Source organism: Malurus melanocephalus, unplaced genomic scaffold, assembly GCF_030028575.1.
Source record: "Malurus melanocephalus ecotype Western Australia unplaced genomic scaffold, MMel_1.1 scaffold_329, whole genome shotgun sequence".
NCBI classification, from domain to species: Eukaryota; Metazoa; Chordata; class Aves; order Passeriformes; family Maluridae; genus Malurus; species Malurus melanocephalus.
The window spans coordinates 384,587-407,901 of NW_026623561.1; the positions used below are offsets into that span (position 1 = coordinate 384,587).

General features: G+C 43.5%; 1 protein-coding gene across 8 annotated transcripts in view; it reads left to right on the top strand.

The window, feature by feature from the left end:
• The window catches only part of NFATC1 (nuclear factor of activated T cells 1), a 111,581-nt gene that overhangs the window by 41,972 nt on the left and 46,294 nt on the right, over positions 1–23,315 (top strand). For all 8 annotated transcript variants that reach the window (XM_057377873.1, XM_057377876.1, XM_057377878.1 and 5 more), the window contains 4 exons: positions 2,149–2,351; positions 5,440–5,612; positions 7,558–7,698; positions 22,732–22,787. In XM_057377873.1, coding sequence (XP_057233856.1) covers positions 2,149–2,351; positions 5,440–5,612; positions 7,558–7,698; positions 22,732–22,787 — 573 coding nt within the window. The remainder of the gene's footprint in view (positions 1–2,148; positions 2,352–5,439; positions 5,613–7,557; positions 7,699–22,731; positions 22,788–23,315) is intronic.

Below are 23,315 nucleotides of genomic sequence, written 5' to 3' on the forward strand. Positions count from 1 at the left end.
TGCTCACACACGCTGTTGGAAATAATGAGCAGCCAGGGCTGTCATGTGGGGGGACAGGGTGGCCATGAGCAGGACAGTGGCTTCCCCGTGGCCACTGGCCATGCCAGGAGCACACCTGTGATCGCCCACCRGCAGCTCAAGCTGCATGTCTGTCTGGAGGAGAAAGGCAGAAATCCCTTATTCTGCAGTGTAGTGCTGATGTGTGTATCAGGCACTGGCAGGTGTTCCATGTGGAGCTGGAGGGAGGTTCACAGCTCGTGGCACCCTGCTGAAGGTGGGGTACAGGCATGGCTCTGCTTTCCTCTCTCTGTTGTTTTGCTGATCCTGTTGATTTTCAAACTGCCACTAAGGTGCGTTCAATTTGACAATGCTGGTGTGGAACCCCCCATGTCATGTCATGTCATATCATATATCATATATCATATATCGTATCGTATCGTATCATATCATATATCATCACATCATATCATATTGTATCATATATCGTATTATATATCAATCATATCATATCATGGCACAACTCTGTGGCTTTGAGCTGCCTTCATATGGTGTCCCAGGAATGCAGAGCTGATAAAATAGTGTAGTGGTAGAAATGAGCCTTGTCCTCCTCCTGTACCTACATTATTCCATCATCCACATGCCTTAGGGAAGGATATAAAAGTTTCCCACCAAATCAAACAAGTTTAAATGCTTCTGTTCTCCTCTTGGCTTTTGTGACCGAAGGGGGGGGTTGAAAAATCTGCCATGTGCCCGATTAGTGATGGAAGATGTGTCTGGGCCCATTGTCCTTGCTTGCTTGTGCACTGGTCACTGTAGTACCTGAAACTTTGCTGCTGGGAATTGCTGTTGCCATTCAGCAAGTTTGGTAGTAGAGGGAGGGCTTCGGGCCTGGGCTTACRCACACCAGAATTTYGCAGGGCTCAAGGAGTAAAAGTGRCTCAAGATCTTTAATACCATTCCTRCTGTCAGATSGTAAAACACCCTGGAGAGATAACAAGAAATTGCTTTGTAAGATTTAAGGAGAGTGAAAACAGACAAAATACAAATATGAGCAGCATTTGATATGGGTTTCACCTCTTTCTTTCAGCTTTATTTAGCTTTGAACTTGCATGGACTATAAAACTGTGTTGCTCCTCACCATATTATGCTAAATTTTGATCTGTCATATTCAGTGATGGTGRATAACTCATGACCAAAACTATCCATACCATTCACAGAGGAACCTAAACATACAACAAAAGCGAGCAGGTTTGCTCTAGAGTGGGACATCTCCTGGGACAGCCCACCTTCCTCTCTCCTACAGTTKCTACATCCTCCCTTCCCTTGGGACATGGCTTCGCCACTAACTACTGCAAGATAAATGGTTTTGTGAGACTCATTTCTTGATATCAGGTGGCAGCCACGAGTGGAACATTGTCTGGGGACTCCACAGCAGTGGGAACCCCGAGTAGYTTCTGCGGGAGAAAGTGTGGATGAGGTCAGGCTCTGCTTCCTCTGCAGCCTGTGGCAGAAATAACTCTTGTTGTCATCAGGGCACTCACTGTAACGTGGATGAGGTTCAAGCCAGGCCCAAGAGCTTCAATGAGATTTTTGTGTGATTATAACAAGAATTTGACACACATGGTGAACTACTAATYGTGTATATGTGATCTGTCTCCATGCTGTCCCAGGAGATATTTACCAGCATAAAAATCAGCTAATGAGGGACGGGTCATGAGCAGCAGCCTGCTGCTGCATGAGGAATGTCCCCAGGAAGCATGGGGATGGATGTGCTGTGTCCTTTCCACTTGCAAGCTCCGTCAGTTTTGCCTCCCTCAGTACTGCGGGGGAACATGGAGTTCATTGTGTTTTTTTGCTGAACACTGCAGCAGAATTTGTGCAAAGTTTTCTGTGGATGTAGTAAGAGTGCTCAAAAGCTCAGCCCATCTAAAGTGCCTCGGGTCCTTTAGGATAATGAGACATTTTGTGAGTGCACCTTTTTATTGTACCAATATTGCATTACAGGAAAAATGGAAGGGGGGAACTTAACACATAGCACCTGTCACAAGTTCTCTCCTTGAATTAGGCTCTCCCGCTTATAAAAATTTAATTGATTCCTAGCAGTTTATGTGCACGGTGCTCAGTGGGCGTTTTCTGTTCTCTTGCCAGCTCCATGGTTACTTAGAAAGCGAGCCTCTCACGCTGCAGCTGTTCATTGGGACTGCAGACGACCGCCTGCTGCGACCCCATGCCTTCTACCAGGTCCACCGGATCACCGGCAAGACCGTCTCCACCACCAGCCATGAAACAATACTTTCCAACACCAAAGTCCTGGAAATTCCACTTCTTCCAGAGAACAACATGAGAGCAATGTAAGACCRAGGCACCATACCTGACTCCTAGCAGTTTCCTCTTGGTCACCTCATTTAATTTCTTTGGGGTTTGTTTCTTTTTTTTTTGTACACAATTTTCCTTTCCCTATCTTCTTTTTCCCTACATTTCTGTCTGTAACAGTAGGTTTTCACAACTTTGCTGAGACAAATTGCCCCTAATCAGTTTAACAGCAAAATGAACTTCACAAATATTTATGACAACTGATTGCTTTCATTCTAGGGTTTCAGCCAATGTGCTTATTTGTCATTTAAAATAAGTGTCTCAGTTACTGAGCTGTAAATATCTCCTACCTCAGCTCCTGCATTTAGTTTCTAAATATGACACCTGTTGCTCCTATACGCACTAGCATAAGGAACAGAGCTGATTAAAATTTATCTTTGGATGTCAAAGGAAACTCTTAGAGAGTATTTCCAAGTACCCTTATGGTTTTTCTGAGTGAAATAAAACCACTCACTTCTCTCATAAAAAACTCGGCATTTTTCATGGCACTCTTATAGAAGCAAATCTTGTAGAACTGAGTTACCTCTGTGAACCTTTATTCAAAGGTAATTCAGTTTACAGATTGAGTTGTTAAACTGGGCTAAGTTTAGTGTTATGCAGAAAAGCAGACATGGATGTCTTAGGATCTCTGATTTATCTGAGTGATAATTAAGTGCCTGTAGGTCCATTAAACATCARGAAACATAGTTATAGGATGTTATGTAAAGGTTAAAATATCCTTCCGTGTGACATACATGAGACTCTCCACATCATTTAATTCTGTCCTCTCTGTCTCCCTCCCTCAAATCAACTTAGCCCTTAWCTGAGTTGTTTCCCTCCCTGTTCAAATCATGCTAACCCTTGTCTGAGGTGTCTGCCTTGGGAGGAATTTCTGTGTGCTTGCGTGCAAGTGCAGTTCTTGATGTGTGTGCATAAATATAAATGCATTCCTGTTTATATATAGACGAGTACACCTTTGTGTGTATATATAGGAAGACAGTCAGAAAGCAAGTGAGAAGTTCTGGCCCCCACCAAACCAAATACCAGGGGAAAATCACAATTTCACTCCTCGTTATTCATACATTTTCCATGCCTTAATGAAGTGGAAAATGGTATCAGACACCTGAAGTCCTTCTGCACGGACTGGTTATTAGAAGCTGCTTTGCAGTGTCATGTACAACATGCCCTGGAGTGCCTCATGTAAATAGGAGAGCCAGAATATGTTTAGCTGCATTGCCAGCTGGKCTTAGAGTGATCACTCAAGACATGAGGACCTCTCTCAGTGCGTTGTGTTAAAAGTCATGCCAAGCCTTCAAAATTACTGGCCCTGTTTGCTGCCACTGTAAGTTTGTGGAGCCACATTGGATCAGGGAAATTTCACCCATTTGTACCCACAYGGTATTTATCTGGCCCTTTATTTATCCAATTTGAATCACATTTTTGGTCATCTAGGAACGTTATTATTATTTAATTCATCTTTCTCCCTAAAATAAAGGTAAGTTACATGGTTTGGGAGCCAAACTGATTATTTTCAGGATGTCCATGCCAGATTGCAGTAGAGCTCACTCAAGAACCACAAACAATGCTTTGTCATATARAAACCTTATATGTGAGTAGTCTAAAACCTCAGATGGCATGAACAATGAATGGAAATTTGGAGCCAAGGACTTAATGTGTTCAAGCCTTGATTCAGTGAAACACAGAGGTCATCTGCACCTTTAAACTCTTGCAGATATAGCTGTTCCTGTTGACTTCAGTTTTAATGTCCATGACTTYACAAGCCTGAATTTAAACACTTTTTCTCCTCTGAATTGTACTGACTATGAATTGTATGTCATTAATCTCTTATTACAAGTGTTGCTACAGGAGAGACAATATTGAGAAATGCACTGTTTCTTCCGTGTTTTACAGATCTTTGCATAGAATTTTGACATGGGTACAAATACTTTGTAATTCTTACAGCTTCACCTGCTAATATGCATTGTTGAGAAGCTTTAATACTTTCATTAGTTTCTTTGATCATATCAGCCAGGGCATTTTTTAAATTCTGAAATCTATACTTCTAAAAAATGCAGATCAAAACTGTGCTGCCATAGTGCTTGTTTGCAGTTTGCTTCAGAACAGAGCTTCTAAGGTCTGGAGGGGGAATTAAACCCTTTGAATGCAAAATAAAATTAACTATGCATAGTCAATGTAATAAAATGCATGCAAGAGACCAGTACCCAGAAGAAATTTCCATGTAGGCTTTGTAGTCATGGCCAAAGGCAGAGGTATTTTTGCAGTGGGTATTTTTGAGTGTGTATGTTTATATCTTTTGTGCTGGGAACTTCTACTGTTGAAATATTCTTTGACAAAAATCCTGACTTGTAAACTCATCCAGGAGAAAACCAAAGTTAAAAAAAAAAAAAAGAAAAAAGAGACTGAGGTCAGAAATTATAATAGTTGTATCTGATGAAAAGCACATTTTTCCCTAATGTTGAGGGAGGACTCTGAGTTTCATTTTTTCATGCAGAGCTTCAGCTCAGCGCTCAGCTTGGGAGCATTTCCAACTCATTGAAATACAAACAAATTGGCAGTAGAACTGACCTTAGGGAGCGCTGTGCTCATTAATAAGCATTTTCAGGACTTTGCCCTAGATTAAAAATCATGTCAAATTTTTCTCCAAATTAGCTGTAACAAGTAAAATTGTAAGTAGYCCTGCACTGTGGGTTAGTAACACTTTCTGCACTGCTGTCTCATCCCGTTGACTTTTCTAGTCTTGCTATTTCTTTGGGCTTTGGTTAATCTTTAAGTACAATCGTTACAGGATGTGTTGGGGAGGAAGGGTCTTTTAGATTTTTTTTCCTCCGGGAACTGAGGTAACATCCTAAATTTGTGTGCTTAACAGCAGCCACTACCTGCTGCTACAGATAGCCCMAACTCGGCTGCTTGTGAGTGCACATAACAGACTAAACAAAGCCTGCGTGGCCATTGGGTTGTGCCTGGCACAGTTTTTTAAGAAGAGCATGCAGGAAAGCATGCAGGACTCTTGTCTTCCTGAATTCTGCTTGTAGTGAACTGAATTGCCCTGTGTTTCCTTTTGGATAGCATCGACTGTGCTGGCATATTAAAGCTTCGAAACTCTGACATTGAGCTGCGCAAGGGAGAGACGGACATTGGTCGGAAGAACACACGCGTGCGTCTGGTCTTCAGGGTTCATATCCCACAAGCAAGTGGCAGGACCCTCTCCTTGCAAGTAGCCTCMAACCCCATTGAATGCTGTGAGTAGCAACAAATATCCTCCTCTTGCTAGGTATCACAAAATCTTTCAATCAATAAGGTGGAAAAAGACATCCAGGATCACTGAGTCCACTGTTAACCCAGCACTGGCTTGTGCACACACCTCTTGAACAGTTTTGAACACTTCCACCCCATATGCAGTCTTTGTTCACACCAATATGCTCTGCATTGGTTTTGACCTGTCTAGTCAGTGAACTTTAATCTGCTTTCCAAAAGTGTGTGGTTGATATTGAGCACAGAAGACCTGTGTCTTAGGAAAAAAAGTGCAGTTTTGTGCGTTGAGTGCTGTAGAAAAAGACATAAGTAGAGAGCAGTTAGTAGACAGGCCTTTTGTTTTGATGTCTCCTTATCATAAAGGTGACTGCTACAGAAGTTTTGGAAAACATCTCTTATGTCCTATTCACTCTGTCTCCCCATCATAAGCAAAAACCAGCAAACAAAACCCCAGCACCTTGGATAAGGAGCTGGCAGTATGCTAGAGCTGACACACTGGCACAAGCTGCCTGTAGCTCCAGAAAACCTCCAGAAACCAGGTTTCTGCCCTGGGGTCTCTTTAAATGAACATTTTAGCATTTTATCAGATACAGTGGGGCACCCTTCAAAGACACCTGTATCGTTTTTGCTCTGTGAGCCTCGTCAGCCTCCTCCACACAAAACAAAACCTATCTGCTTTGTGCAGCTTTAACGCTCCAGCATAAGTGGTGGAAGCTGAATTTCARTCTAACTCTCTGTGCTAATTTGATTGGCTGGATGGACTGAAACAATTTTTTGAGGCTTTGTTGAATTCCATGAAGTGGATCTTTCTGATGCTGATAGAGTAGGGGGGAGGTATGCAGGCAGGTATGCAGGCAGTGAGCTTTGGGAGAGGGGATGGGGAGGATGGCCTAACCATCCTGAGTTCCATTCATGCTGGAGGGCAAAGCAAAAAATGTGCRGAGTCATGGTTTCATCCTACTGCAACTGAAGTTTATGAGAGGTTTTCAGTTGCTACATAGCAGGGTAAGGCACAATATGAACCTATCCTGAACTGATCTGTGCAAAGATGCCAAGCTCAGGGAGCCACTAAATGTGAACCTGATTGGATTTGTGTCAGGGAACTGCAGCTTTGAGTATGGTGTAATGAATAAAAGCATTGCACATGCCTGCTGAAAGAAGCGGAAAACAGGAGAAAAAATAAGTGCTAGTGTTATTTCCAGTGCAAAATGTGGAATTAACTGGTGCCAAAAATTTCATACATTTCTTAGTGCATGTGACACCGGAACCACATAATCTGGGTAAAATGTCTTGTCATTTCTTGGAACAGCACTCTTCATGTCCCAGTTGAGGGGGGATAAAATTTGTGCCACAAGAATACCAGATTTTGTTTACATGGATCCACGTGTGTGGAAGCACGTGTGTGCTTTGGCACTCAGGTGCTTTTGGAAATATGCTCTTTAAAGTGTGAGATGGTACTGGATCACTAGGGCCATGGCTGCTGCTGCTGCTGCTGCTGCAAGATCGTTTGTAGAGCTGACAATAGAGTGTGTATTGACTGAAATAAATTTTGGACATGCGTGATCACCTTGTCATGAATGCCTTGTTAACACACAGCATATATGCTAGAGAAAGAGAAAATTATTTTAAATAAATGAATTACCATAAAAACATACTTTATGATCTAGTACAGATCAAGCTGAGTTTTAACATTCTTGTTCTTCGTGATTCTTTTGAATGTGTACTGCTGTTTAACACTTCTGTTTACCATGAAAGCACTTGAAAATGAACCATGTCTCCTGTAAACCTGTGACCTTTCTTTGTTTCTATATCAAACTCAGCTTATCTTATGAGGGTAAGCATTAAGTTACTTACTAATGCTCTCTTTACTTTTTTGTGTGTTTGTGCTTGCCCTTTTTTTCTTTTTTTTTAATCTTCTTTATAACTCACCAGCTCAGAGATCTGCCCAAGAACTGCCTCTGGTGGAGAAGCAAAGTACTGACAGCTTTCCTGTTACTGGAGGGAAAAAAATGGTTCTGACTGGTCATAACTTTCTGCAAGACTCCAAAGTCATCTTTGTGGAGAAAGCACCAGGTATGTCTTTTCAAGCTAGACTCCAATCTGCCTTCCCCCCACCCCATCTATGTCAAATGATGAAAGCATTGGTAATGACATTTTCTTCTGCATGTAATACATTTCCATGTCACTGGGCAAAGCTGCGGAAAGGATCTGAGCTGTGCTTAATACTGAGGTTTCACGCTATGGCAGCTGTAGCTACAGGTAGACAACAGAGACATTGAAAGTCAACCTTGGGCATCTTGTTTTTTGTAGCAAACTGTGAGTGTAGTGGGCAGGACCTGTGAGAAGGGTTTGAAATCTCTGGTGCCATGTCCCCCTAAAGCCTGCAATATGGTGCACCTGAACCATTTCTGTRATTGGTGCTGCAGGTGGTGTGTGTGCGCCTGCATTTCCTTTGGTGTTCACATGGCGCGGGCTGAAGAGGAGCTGGAGTTCACCTGAAGGAATGGTTTAACCCAAGGACTGACAGAAYGACTGAACACAACCTCCCCCTCCGCCAGCACCACTCCTGCAGGGCTGCACTGCTGGGACTGGTTCTCCTGGAGAAGAGTCATAGGCCAGGCTGGARCAGGAGAAAAGCCATGGAGAGGGATGTGGGGCTGGGGCTGGGGCAGGATGTGCCTGCAGGAGCCATGGATCGCAGGGTGACAGCGCGTAATGCATGCGAATGCCCCCTGCGGGAACAGACGGTGCGAGTGCAGCTGGGAGTCAGAGTTGGCCTCGGAAGCCAGACTGTTAAGGATAGTTTTGAGTCTTGTTTTGGAAAGGGTTTCCCTGGTGCTGGCACAAGGTACAGATTCCTCAGCTGCCGACTGAATCCCCCCACCCCCACCCCAAACTTTAAACAGTCTTGGGCACTCCTCAGGCYGCCTGCACCAGCTCTGACGCTGCGCCTGATTAACCCTTTAAGTCCACAAGGTTCCCACGCTGTTCTCCTGCCCACGGCCCTACCAGCAGCACAGGAATTTGGGCCATGGTGCAGGATGGCAGGGAGAGCAGGAGAGACTCTGCAGGCAAAGGCACCCAAGTCTTTGGCCTCAGCAAGCTCAGGGGAAGAGCAGAAGTCTCTCCTGAAATTGCCCAGCAGAGTCCTGGGTTGATGATGGTTAAGGTGCCTAAAGTGCACAGGCAGAGGTAATGCCCCGGCTTCTCAGGGAGAGCCAGTTGGCACTTTCCTGTGACCCCCAAGCCCTGCACCACACACAGTGGGGATGTGGCTGTGACGTCAGGAGAACATCCTCTTTGTTTCTTAAGAAAGTTTAAAAAGAAAGGAAAAAGGTGGTATTGCAATTTAAAAAAAACCCTGAATTCTGCTGTGTTCTTCCCCAGGGGGGAAGAAAGTGAGTGTCTACTTTATATTTAAACTTCCTTTGGTGAGCAGAACTGGGTTAGTGTGACATATCAGGAGTCCTCGATCTGTCTYATCATAAGAAGGAAACCACATTAAAGGGTGCCTTCCTTAATACTTCTCTCCTCTCCTCTTCCTTTTTTGAGTTGGAAAGTTTTGAAGTATCGTGTCCCAAAGGGTTGTGATGGTGATGCTGTTTGCCCACAGCAGGTAGCATGCAGTGTGGATCTGAACACTGTCTCCCTACTCCTATATTCCTATACTGCATTGGGTACCCTARAAGTAGGATATTCACTGTATAGCTTTCAGCTAGAGAATTTAAAGTGCTGCCTGTTTTCAGTAGTCTCACCGTAGTCTGTTGTAGCTGCAGGGCAGTAGGGCCTGCAGGAGCTGAGCCCTTCGAGTCCGGAGCATAGCATATCCAGGAGCTGCAATGACTGTGTCAGTAGAAATGATGCACAGAAAGCAAAGCTGCTGGCTAATCTGGGCTGAGCAATTTTTAAGGCTTCCACGGTTTGTGTGCTGTGCTGCCTAAGACATATTGATGCATGGGAAGCAAACAGGAGCAATGCATCGTTGCCTTAGTGGCAGGCTGCTATGGCTGGATTTTTGAACAGTCACTGTATCTAATGTCAAATGAACAAGCTTTAGTCTTCACTTTTGTAAATCAGAACGAGATGTTTCTTTCCCTTTCAGCTCATGAACGTCAGTGAAAGTAGGTCAAGAGAAGGAACACCAGTGTAGTTTCTCTTTCTCTTAGAGAGCTGGTTATGAACTTCTGTGATTAGCTGGAGACATTCATTAGTTTTGCTGCTGTTACCACTTTTGTTTTTGAATTTGGAATGTTAATCACGTTCTTAGTTGGTAGCAGCCAAACACAGCTATTACAGAGTAATAGATCAAAGTAATAGATCATTGTGCTCATAAAGGGAATGTATCTTTCGTATAAAATTTAAATATTATACAACGTGAACTCATGTCTTCAGTCCTTACTCAGGCAGAGTCCCCAGGCTGGGAGGCAGTCTTCTGGATCTTGTCTAATTCCTCCTAGTCTGCATGCTTATTTGGGTAATGCAAGAAGTTTGAGAACACTTTTTGTTTGCCATTTTTTTCCCTAGCTTTCTCTACATTTGCTGAGTGCATTGTGGTCTGCTGAATGTTTTTCCAAGCATGAGTCTCAAGCTTCCAATCTTCAGGGCTAGCCCTCAGCTGTTGTAKTCTCTGGAGGAATGGCATTATCCTGGCCTCCTTTGGTGGGGGAGTCTGAGCAGTGACTCATGCAAGAGGGAATCCCTGAAGAATGATCAAATCAATCCTTCTGCCAGTGCAGCAGTGGCTTCCTGCTTTCAGCTTAACCCCTTACTGGCTGCTCTTCAGCCAAGAAGCGTCATATGAAGCAGAGCAAAATAAACTGTGCAGCCCCATGACTCTGTGTCTTACCCACAGAGAATGAAGTATCTTGTGAAGGCAGGGCACACTGAAAGGGCCACAGGAGAAGCACTGTGAGGACTTTCTCTGGAAGGAGAGCCCCTCACGGTGCGGTCAGAGAGAAGACACCTCTTTGGATAAATAATGAKTGTTCAGAAGTGGACTACAATTTGCTCAGGACTTCTGCAGTACCGTTAAAAAGCTCTCATGTGTTGATGTGAGGCCTTATTTTACTGGATTCTGGGCAATGTTCTGTTGCTTGTACATCAGACCATATTTTCCAGTGACAAGCAATGGTATAAAACAACAGTTGAAACCTAGGAGTAGTGAAAATGTGAATGTTAAGTGTACGTTGAGAAATTCACTCTTCTAAATTCAGAATTTCCTTAGGCTGAGGAGTCACACAAAGATTTTATGTCTTAAAAATTGCACTAATAWTTTTTTTTTCTAATCTCCTTTCTGTCTCTCTTTGTAGTCATGCATTTCTCTTCTGAGGTTCAAAAGTGTCTTGTGTATGTCATGGTTGTTGGGTGCCATGTTGACGATGGCCAACACCCATCTATTTTTCACTGGAAGAATTAATACTTTGTAAAATATTAAAGTCTGGAGCTCTTTGCTGACAAGGGCCTTTGATGTCTGCACGCTGAGGTTTGCTGTGGCAGCAAGGTGTGCATTTTAGTTACAAAAGTAGGTGAAACMAAGTTGGTGTTAGCTRTGGGAGGGTGTGTTTGGCTGGGAGTGAGAAAATGTTTCCTGTWAACACATGCATCTGCATGGATCATKATTTGGAATTRCAATAAAAGATTGATTTYGCTACTTACAATTTAAAAACTTTKTATTTCATTTGTAGGTTACAAATGTACCAGGYAACAAAAATCTTGAGKGAAGTTCAGAAAATGCAGGGATGCTTGGAGAGTGTGTTTTAGGGACTGCATATCTGTCAGCTACATTTTTTGGTAACACTTTCTACAAACATTCTGTTTTCAAAGCTGATTTTTTTAAGGTAATGTGAATTACTGAACACAAAGCAGAACAAAAGCCTAACTGATAGATTATGATTAGTGATCTATGAAACTGATCACTGTGGTGAAAACATCCTGATTTTCTTCCCTTGGTTCACAAAATGTATCCTGTAACTGATGAGTGATAGCTCAGTGGTGAGACACAAACCCAGTATYCCAAGGAACAAAGCACAGGAAAGTTACAGGTACATTATGGTACAGGTAAATTACAGATTATAGTTCCTGGTATGCTACAGAATGTTTGGGGATAGAAACAGTAGCCCTAGGTATTTTGGGGGTTAGAAAAAGTCTCATATTGAGRTCTGAAAGTGTTAATGAAAATCACTCCTCGCTCTAAAACTTCTTGCTCTTGTAGTTTTTAGCAGTGGAACTAGCTCAAGTATTTCTGGACTTCATGGATTTGGCCAAGTCTATACATACCTAAGAGATCAGGTTAAACTGACTAAATCTTTATAATCAATTTGCRATCTGTGGGCAGAAATGGTCATTTGATGTATTATTATTAATTATCATTGAGTTGCCACTAGTGAAGTTAGAGCTCCAAACCCATTTCTTTGCTTTTATACTTAGTGATGAAAGCTCAGGGCAAGGGTAGTAAAGAGCRAAGGGGCAGAAATGTAACACCCAACTTCACTATGGGATTAGTTTCTCAAATAACACTGACTTTGGTATTTTGACTCTGGGCTGTTAATGTTGAGGGTGGTTCTGTCCTGGTCAAAGGCTGTGTYTGAGCTTCCCTGTAACAAATGCCCCCCTTCCTGAAGATGCATCAGTCTCTTTGATGGACATTTGTAGAATTCACAATTTGTAATGCAGTATCTCTSAGTAACTCCAGACCAGCAGACTTCAATGTTTTTGAACAAGTTGTTAATTACTCAGACTGCAAATCAACAATAATCCTGGCACCTACACACTTCAGTAACCTAGTTGCATAATATCCTCAGCTATTGCACCCTAAGCCTTTGACACTCAAAGTTCCTGAAAGATGGAGAAATAAACAGCCTATAAGCAACATTTCCTCCAGGGATTTTTCCTTTTGAATATTTTCAAACAATTAGGGAGCTTTTCAGATTTAGCATTGCTTCACATTCTTTGTTCTGCTCTTGTTTTAATTTTGTTAAATGGATTTTTCTGTCCAAACTGTTCCTCCTCCCTGCTGAACAGGTTTTGCTCTTAGAACATAAAGGTGTTGATGTGTAATAGTAATAATTACAGCGGATGAAAGATAACTGKGTGAGAACACCAATTTAAATTTTTTGTCTATAAATGCCAAAGGAARTCATAGCTTTCTGTAAGTATTTCGAATAGGAAAACTTAACAGTTTGCCTCCTGTTAGATGTGTGGTCAAGCTTGGTCAGCTGAATTTTTGCTCAAGGTAAATGTGATATGGAAAAGAAGGAAGCTGGATGAATTTAAGTGTCTGCTCTACCGTTTCACAGATTTTTTTTGTCCCTCTCAAATTTCCCTGTCTCTGGCAAAGATTAGAATCAATCAGTTGCTGCCTTGAGGTACAATTGTCAGYCTTATAAATTCAGTTCCTTTTCCCACATGTTTGTGTGAGCAGAATTTACCTTGTCATATGGCAGGTAACTCAAACATAGTCTTTTAGCTTCAGGRGAATTTACAAAAAGTTCTGCAAAGTGATATGTTGACAAAGCATTTGAGTGGCATGTGAGTGGAACGGATGCATTGGGGAAGCATGTGGGCTTTCTGGTTTGACTCAGATACACTGTGGAGCTTAGGTTTTGGAGTCTGTTTTGATGTGATGTGATGTGATGTGATGGTGAGATGGGTGACCTGAGTCTTGGCAGAGCTCCACTTGGTAAAAGATCTCACATTCTCAGAGATCTTTCCATTGCTCTTTCCATTGCCAGTAGCAATTTGGGGGCAACTGGCCAAAAAGGGGTCACGTTTCATGCTGGTAATCATACTGTAGCTCGCATAATAAATAAGCAAGTAGCAAAACTCTCCTTCCCCCGCTAGCCAGATAGACAGATACTACTTAATTTTGTCTTTATCTGTCTGTTTATCCAAGTTCAGGACACACGTTCCAGTTAGCAGTGAGCAATTGCACACTGACTCACGTACAGTGAGGCTAAAAATTCGGGAAACTAGATAAACTGGAAACTTCAAAGGCATACAAGTTGGGAGCTTGGAGTTCACGTGAAGGTCACTTGGAACCTAGTTCCTAGAGATGTATTGATAGCTGAAGGGATTTCTGGCCAGTGCCCAGAAATAGATACCCTTGGGTGAATTGTGTCATCAGATGCAGGAGTCATTTGAYGGTGGAACCCTTTCACGCGCACAGAGGAGTAGTAATGCCGCTTGTAGGAAATGTCAGCACGTTTCAGTTTTTCCTGGCTGTTTAGTCTAGGGAATGGTGAAGACAGAGCGGGACAGCAGCCATACACATGAGATGGTGTCAACAGCAGCAAGCYTCATCTAGGGTGCTGCTCTCACAGTGAAGAATGAGAGCAATCAATCACAGATACTTACTGCGGACAACAAAGAAATAAGGAATAACCATATGGTCTCAAAAGCCACTTGTCTGAGTAATCCTGTAAATTTTTTATTATTCTAGAGAATGTGTCCAAATGCTTCACGTTTATTCTTTCATGTCTTCCAGACTAAGTGGCTTCAAGCAGCTGTATCTGTGCGATCAAAACTTTGTGTCTGAAYTTTTACAACTGGCACAAGATTTCAAGTAGTTTTTACTGTTACTGTTCCAGTAGGAAGCTGTGTCCAAACACTCAAGAATTCACAGCCCTTACCAGAAAGCTGAGTATCTAATGAAGCCCTCAGTGCCTAAAGACWGTGGAGAAAAGAAGTATGGTGGGTTGACCTTGGCTGGATGCCAGATGCCCACCACACTGCCCTCTTACTCCCCCTCCTCAACAGGACAGGGGGGAGAAAATACGTTGAAAAAGCTCAAGATAAAGACAGGGAGATTGCATATCAGTTACCGTCACAGGCAAAACAGGCTCCACTTGGGGAAAGTAATTTATTGCCAATTAAAAATAGAGTAGGATAGTGAAAACAAAGGTAAAACTGAAAACCATCGTTACCCCTGCCTACCTTCCCAAGCTCAACTTAACTCCTTCATTCCTGTCTTCTGYTTCCTCCCACTGAGTGGCACAGAGGGTCAGGGAATGGAGGCTGTGGTCAGTCTATAATAGCTCCTCTTCACCTTCCTTCCTTCCCGTGCTGTTCCCTTGTTCCAGTGTGGGGTCCTCCCATGAGAGACAGTCCTTCATTATCTGTTTCAGTGTGAGTCCTCTCGACGAGGTTTGGTCCTTCAGGAATGGCCTGCTTCAGCATGGGYTCCTGTTAGAAAACCTGCTTCTGCCTAGGCTCCCCTTTGCAGGCTGCAGCTGCTGCCAGGAGTGTGGGCTCTGAGTGGCTGCAGRTGGAATTCTGCTCCGGTTGTTCCATGTGCAGGGAGCTACCTCACCATGGTCTTCACCATGGGCTGAAGAGGAATCTCTGTTCYGGCCGCTGGAGCAYCTCCTACCCCTCCTTCACTGTTGTGGGGTTCTGCAGAGGTGTTCCCCTCACTTATCCTCACTCCTCTCTCTCACAGCTGCTGCACAGAGTTCTTTCCCCCTTCTTTAGTATGTTGTCAAAGAGGTTCCACCAGCTTTGCTGAGGGGCTCGGGTTTGGCCAGCTGTGGGTCCATCTTGGAKCCATCAGGAACTGGTTCTGTCAGACATGGGGGCAGCTCCTGGAATCTCTCCACCCCTGCAGCCCAACCATGAGCCACACATTGCTACATAAACCAGTACAAGGAGATACCTTTGAGGTACTTAATTTTTGGAGGGAATGCCTACCTCTTTTGGAAAAGGACAGCTTGTCTCCTGTTGCTTTCCTGACATCATTAATGTTCATGTTTCAGGTGGGCATCACAGGAAAAGTGGGGAGAGCTGAGGGAAGAGGAGCATGTTCCTTTTTGGTCTGTTAAGGAAGGAAGATTCCACCTTCAGTGTGGAAGAAAATATAATGGCATTAAGAGAGGAATAATAGATGAATTGTTTCCAATGAATGTTTTGTTGCTAGGAAGCTGATGTCAAGGCAGAAAATCAAAGGAGGGGAGGGGGGACCACTAAGATGGAGCTTGACCTTCTTGGAGAAGAAGAGAAAGAAGAAAAAGGACATGAGGGGGACAATGAGATGGATAAAAATTAAAATTCTGTTCAAAAGTTTCCTGGTTAGCTCAGCCAAAAAGTCATAAGGAGTTGCCATAATGGGATGTTTCTGGAGGTTGAGAAGTTGTGGTCATGCAGCTGAAGAGTTGAAGTGTCTCAAAAGGTATAGAAGAAGGAAGATTTGAAAGCATTTGGATCAAATTTACATCTTAAGATGAGAAATAACTAGAAATAGCTATATTACAGGTGGTAGTATTGGCATGCAGCACAGAAGTAAAGAATTGTTATGGAAGAAAAATTTGGAACTTGATTTAAACTGGCTATGAGGTTTGTTACTTCAATAGACTGAGAAAATATGAGACAGATTAGACTGAAGAAGATGGACCAGGAATATTTTACTCATTTTCAGCTGCAGAGTCACAGGTTCAGCCTACTAGAGTTTCCCAGAGRAAAGTAAAATTGTGAAGACAAGGAGATGATGTGAATGTAATCAAAACCAGAGTGAAGTGCTGTCATGACTGCTKGTGGGTGGCTGTGCTGGGTGTGCTTGCTTTGACCTTCTTGCTCTAGAGAGATTTTTCAGGGATGTCAAGCTGCAGTTTTACTTGGAAGTTGTGTCTTAGACCTGGAATTACTTAAAGTTATTAAATAAAACCCTCAGACCAAGGATAATTTGAATAGGGGGAGGTGCCAGAGAGCACAAATTGCACAACCAGCTTCCATTCTGCTGCAAATAGTACCTGGCAGGTCTTTCCAATGGTTTTGGCTCAAAAGGAACCCTGATCAGTCAGTTGTCAGCACWGTGCCTCTTTTTAATTACCTGGACTAAAATTACAGTTCATTTGCAAATGCTGTTACTCAGAATAATTAGGTCTGTTAGACATACTGTGGTAAAAGACAGCTAAAAAGGYTCGCGGTGTAGGCAAAGTGAGTCCCTCAGCTTTTGGCTTGCCCAGCTGAGCAACCAGAGAGGGACCGTATGCCTGGCACGGATTCCAAAGTGCCATAAGATCCAGTCTGTGCTGGATTTTTACACCTGGTGGCTGCACGACATTCTTATTGTTAATYCAAGGTGAAGAAGAGAGAAAAAGTAACTTTGAGAGGATCATATTGATGGCACACGTACCTAAGTCTACTTGGTACTCAGCTCAATACTGCAAAAATGTATTAGCTGAAGGAGTGAACAAAATACAGGTACTGCAAAAATGCTTCTGAGGAGGCACCAACAAATACAGCACCTTTGATGTGGAAATAAAAATAGGTCAGTTATGCCTGAGCCCTGCCATGCATGGATGGAGGCAGAGGGTATGCCAGGGATGGGGGAGCAAAGCTGTGGGGACATCTCTGTAGCAGGACAGTAGGCTGTGAGGAAGGCAGACCAACAGCTGGGGGACTCTCTGGTGTAGAAGAGGGAAATAAAGTAAGTGAAAATCAGACCAGATGTGTGGTCTCATAGCRAAAGTAGTGTAAGAGGAAAGAGTGGAGGTGGCTGAAGAGGCAATCAGGGACAAGGTTCTGGGCAGTAGGCAGGTCATGGCACCAGCAGGAGTGGCAGCAGGAGGTAGAGCTGCTCTGAAGGTGGCTCTGGGCCCAGGAGGCATCTCACTGGTCACATATCCCTAAGAGTCTGAGATCTTAGGAGAACAAAGTGCCATTGAGGAGATCAAAAGAAAGGTCTTGGCCACTTACATTTCAGACACCGTCTGCTAGCAGATGCTGTGTTTCTGAATGTTTTATTGCTCCCTTGCCCCATCTTCCCTGTACATCCCATGTCAGACTGCTTGGCTGGTGTTGGTTCATCCTTCGTGCTTGGCCCTTGTAAATGTCTCTAAGATGCACCCCAGTGTGTCAGCACAGGCACAGAATCCCACCCACTTGGCGGGACTTCCTTCCCTTGCTGGTGTCCAGCTGGGGAAATGTTCTCAGCGAAGCACCTGTAAGACCAGCTTAGAAAAGTGCCCTGGCTGCTTGTGGCATCCCCAGATCCAAAAGGCTTCTGCCCCTGCAAGATCTGGCACTGGTAGTACACTCGTGCAAATCTGTGAGGGCCAGCTGGCGAGGCGGTGACTGTGGGTCAGGACTGGCATGGGAAGTGCTGTCCTCCAAGCAGCAGAGCTGCCTCCTCGCCTCTTTCACTGGCAGCCCAAYTTGCCCTTGCCCTGGAAGCTGATGGCACCTTTGCGCAGAACTAGACAACACATAAATCTGAAAGATGAGACTTTGCCATGATCTTCATCCTCTTCTTTGTGTGGACACCCACCCATTCCTTCTGAACATGTTCACGGATCAGTCATCTCTCTGTCATGAGGGTACTCACCAGGGAAGAAGGGTTGCAGTGCAAGTTGAAAGCTTGCAAATTCTTMATTCCTCAGGGATTTAAATATGCATTGTTTGGGCCAAATAGAAAGGTAGACGGTCTTTGCAGAGCACCTCAAAGTGACGCTGCATTGCATCTGTGCCYTGCCTGTTGTGAGCATGTTAAAGTAATCTGGGCTGTAACATAGGAATTATTGTTCAGGATAATCTCACAACACATTAATCAAGTAGTGGGTTCCTTTGGGAGGGCAGGGCTTGTTTCACCTTTTTACTTGGATATATGAATGTAAATATAGATTTACAGTGCAACCAGTGCAGTCAAACTCCATAGAAACACAGACTGGAAGAATATAAAATGTGTCCTGTGTACAGGCAGTGAAATCCTAGATAATGTCTATTCTTCTCATCTCTCAAGTGAACACAGGTCCACTAAAGAATAWAGACTGTTTTAACCTCCTGTAGTAAAGTGGAATCACTTAAATATATCTGAATGCTCCCATTATGCCCATTTCATAGAAGCAAGATTTAAGTGGTTGCCAGATGTTATACCCTCCTGAGTTTCCAGACTTAAGGTTTTTTGCTTTTGTATATTCTCCCCCCTTTCTGCAATCCATCAGTTTTGAAAGTTATGCTGGTGGTTTGATTGTTGTGAGTTTGCAAACCCCTGACACTATTCTTGCAATTCCTGGAAGACAAAGGTAAACCCAGCCCTAGAAACCCCAGGGGATCTCTCTGGATGGGCAGTGATAAGGGGAAGACGCTACAAAAATGTCTTTGGAAAGACTGCACAGCTCTTTGTGTTGCTCTTCCAGGAGGAAAATCAGTATATCATGGTCTGCAAGGCTCTATTTGTGAATAACTGATGCTGCTAGATTTACACAACTACTTTTTAGCCCTGCCTCTGTGTTAAAACAGACGTTTACAGTGCGTTTTTATGTGGAAATCTTGTAGCTGGGTGTGGTGGGGAAGCCGCTTGGTGACTCATACTGCAGGGAATTCCCTGATGAATTAGAGTATTTTTACTTCTGGACTTGTGCGCAGTTTCCTTCAACGCTGGAGCGAGCGGCCGATAAGAGCAGGCGACAAAAGCCCATTCACCTTTCAGCTACCCCATGGTAAAACAGGGTGTTTATGYTTTGCAGAGCTGAGAATCCACCCCACATAATGTGTGGGTTCACAGCATTTTCACCATTAGCAATCCCAGGTGCTCTGAGTGTCATGGCAACAAAAAAAACAAGACAGAAGCGGATGGTGGTGGAGTGCACCCAGAGCAGGGCTGACTATAAATAACAGGGATTGGTCTGTAAATGTCAGGTTTCCTGACAAACCTGGTGTCTTCAGCTGGCAGGAGTGCTGATGGCCACCTGTCAGCACAGAACGGGCCGTGAGCAGCTTCTCCTTCCCCCGACACTGCCGCACTCCTCTTTGGAGGARGAGGGATTTGAGGGTCATTCATCCAGCCTGTGCACGGTTCACCCGTGAAGCCTCGGCTCTGATGGGTCAAYGGTTGTTGCTGCTGGCAGTGAGGGAGCAGGGCACAACACCGGGGACTCCACAGGGCTTCTGCCCTGCCCTTCCGTGCACAAATGTTTGGGGTTTATTTCCATTCTCTAAAAAAAAACCTCACAAAATATAAGAAACCAGTATAAGRCCTTGACCCAACTTTTTAGCTATATAAAGAACTGTCTTTCCCTTCAAAATATTGCACTATGAATCTTAAAAAMCCCAAAACAAAGCCAGACATTTGGTTTGGAGAAGACACTTTTTATTACTTGGTAAAAGTAAGTAGTAAAATGAAAGGGAATTAAATAAGACCTTTGGAAAAGCCATTTTCTCCCTTTTCCTCTGTGCCTCCTCCTCTCCTTCCTYTCCTGACTCCATCTCCCCCCCTCCCATATAACAACTGCCCATTTGGGTACGGTAATTCCAGAGAGCAAACTTTAACGGGAATGCCTGAAATGTGTCTGCTTCAGCTTTGTGTTATGTCTGTAATTTGAATTATTTGCATTTTGGAAAGGTATAAATTGCTCTGGTGTACTTGGGTTGGCTGGCGGCCAGGAGGGAGTTGCCTCGGGCCCAGACCAGGCGCGTTGCTGCAGATGTGGCAGGCATACAATGGAAACTTTTGTGGGCGAGCAGCCCTCACTCCTCCAGCACACGCTGACAGAAGGCGGCATCCCGCCTGCTCACCAGGCTCCCCGGCGGATGGGCACTGGGCAAAACCGTTTTCTCCAGCATGGGCAGACTATCTTTAATTTTAGGGCTCCCACAAACTATTCCAAAGCCATTATTCCTTCTTTTATTTATTTTTTTTTTAATTTCAGCTGAACTGTTTAAACCTGCAAAACATGTTTACTGTAAAAGGTTGACGTAGTGGTCTAAGGTTTCCCTCCTGGAGCTGGTCCCAGTCCGTGGGCGTTGAGATTTCCCTCTTGGTTCACCAGACGTAATATGAGGAATTGTCTTTCTTTCTTTCTTTCTTGCTTTCTTTTTTTTTTTGGTTCTCTTGCTTCATAACAACTTTTCCTCCCTGTGTTTTTGTTAAATGAAATGTCACTAGCTGTTAATGAGTTGTCTATTCCCAACTTCTTCCCTCTCTTCCCTTTCTCCTCAGTTGCTGAGCAGCRATGGTCTGGACAATCCCAAGGGAATTTCTTGGAGCAAAACCCGTATTGTTCTTTTTAGCTTCCAAAGACAAGCCACATCTCTGGATTTTTATTTTCTTAATAGTTTAGATTACAGCATTTAAGCTATTTCTGAACAAACTCTTTTTGTCACTGTAAAAATTTAAAAAATGCATAAAGGCAGTGCTGCGTGAAATAATTGAAAGATTAGCTGGAGATGGAGTAATTTTGAATTTTACTAAAGTATCGGCAGGAAATAAAAGCCAGAAACCTGAATCAGATCATTCGTCTTGCAAAGCACGAATTAAACATAGCAAAAAACCTGAACTTCTGGTAATCGGTTTACAAAGCCAAATTGAACACATGTTAACTACTAGTCTGGACGTCTGTAGGTTTAAAAAAAAAGCCCCAGCAAACCCCTAATAAAGCAGAAGTTCCTACATTTTGCAAAATGTTTGGTAATGTCGTGTTGCTTTTATAACTGATTGAATTAACTGGGGGCAGGCAGGCACRGCTACAAGGACTTTATGAGGAGAGACCTGGAGATAAAGGAGGCTGCTCCCAGACAGGGGATGTGTCCTGGCTTGCTGAATTTTGGTCAAGCTTTTTCTACTGGCAGCCCAGGGGAAGCATCTGTTGGATAAATTGTGAAGTGATCACCAGTCCTCCCAAGAAGTCTGCTTCAATTCTGGCTCTCTCTGAAGGCATCGTTAATGAGACTCGAGCACAGTCTGGCTGCTCCTGCTCTCTCTGCAGCTGAACGTGGCACTACCAATTAAAGGGATTCCTTTCCCAGCGTCACAAGTTAAAATGTAGGAAGAAACTGAGGGACGATCTGCTAATTGTTTTCCTACTGAAAAAATCCACTGTGGTATTTGTGCTGCAACCTTCATGTTGTGCTTTTTTCCATACATTAAAAAGAAAGGGGTTTTGGACATTGAAACAATTGTGAAGGATAGTCCCTCAGCAGCATTCCTTTCGCAGTAGGACAGCTGTACACAAAAATGTTATTTACAGACATTTGTAATAAATCAAGCAGTTCTAAATGCGTCACTTCCATCCTGGCCATGAAAGCAAAGAGAGAAGAAAAAGTGCATTCACTCTTTTACCTTTCAGAGAGCTGTTTTTCTAAGGCAGGCCCACATCCATGTGATGAAGTTCAAAATAACTAATATTTGCAATTGCCAGACCCAATGCTGCAATAAATGTACAAAAGAAATGACATAAAGTCTCAGTTTTGCCTTCATTTCAGTAACATCTGACRGTGGTGGGACTCCTGAAGCTACATGTGCCTCTGTTGCCCAGCTTGTCCAGCAGTTTGGTTATGGCCTTTCATTTGTGTTTTTCTAGGCCTGCAGAATGGAAACCTTACATTCTGTATTGTTCTCATTTCTTCCCTGTTGAGGTTTGAAGATGCAAGGAAGTGAAAGCCCACCTTGTCGTCCAGTGTTTTCTGTATCAGTGACATTTAGGAAAAATGACTAGTCAAAACCAGTTTCTTCCAAATKATGTGTTCCAAGAAAAAGTTACAGTTGTGGCTTAAATCTGTGTTGGCTTGAAAACAGAAATTCAGTAAATTAGGAGGACCCAACACACCACTGAAAGCAATTCCAGAAGTGGGACCGCTGCAGCTGAACTAAACCAACTTCAAAATGTAGTCTAAAGCGGTGTTTCCCCAGCCTATGGCCTTGCCTTTTAACCCTGAATTATGACACGCCAGACTAGGAGTATATTAAAATCAAATCCTGCATGGCTGAGTAGCTTCCTTAATACTGCTTTTTGAAAAAATGTGTTTAATATTAATGTTGAATGTGACTAAAAGCATAAGCAGTGGTCAAAAGGCATCATAGGCAGTGGTGGTGTTGTCTGAAAATTCAGTGCGGTGTTATGTAGAGCAGTTGCATGTTTTCTCCAGGCCAGTGGCAGAACAAATTCACGGTGGCTCTCGCCCATGACAGTGCCGTGCACTCTGGGCTGTGGTTCTCCCCCTCAGAAAAGCTAAAGGGACTCCTGCCCCAGCCTATCCGTTTGGGCAAAGTGTTGTGAGAGCTGCTTTTCACATATGCAGTGCCCCTTCAAAGAGATTGTTTTTGCAAAAGTCATTCTTTTCTTGGCTTGGGAGAGGAAAAAAGGACAGAACTAGATATCTTTTTCTTTTGTCTTTTAGATGGTCACCATGTGTGGGAAATGGAAGCCAAAACCGACAAAGAAATGTGCAAGCCAGTAAGTCTGCCTTAAATATTTTAACATCAAGATGAAAAATATATAKTGCCTTCTCCAGCACTGTTACTAAAGAGGGGTTTCCAAGGCTTTGGCACTGAAACAGAACAAGTACTTAGGCCTTCCCTCCTGGAAATATTTCTTTAATGCGAGTATGGGGTAAAAAGTCTTTGCTGGAAGCTATCCCAAAAGTAGGAGAGACCATTTGGAAAATATTTTTTCATTGTCCAGAATGGGCCAGTCCCCATCTCCTCATCCTTTGTCTTGCTGGGTCAGTTCTTCTCTCGGCTCCCAAAGCAATTTCTGATCATTTTCCTTGGCTTTCTTCTGTCTTCAGTAGAGTGTGAGTCCCCTCTCAGGAGATCTGCCCCACACTGGAGGTGTGGCTCCCTCAGCCATGATTCTGAGTGGGAAGTACCTCCACTATTCCACGTCTGCAGGAATATGCAATACTTGCAAACCTACAGGCAAATAATTTAAAGATCTTGGCTGAATTCAGGCCAAATGCTAAGAAGAGCATTCCCTGTTACT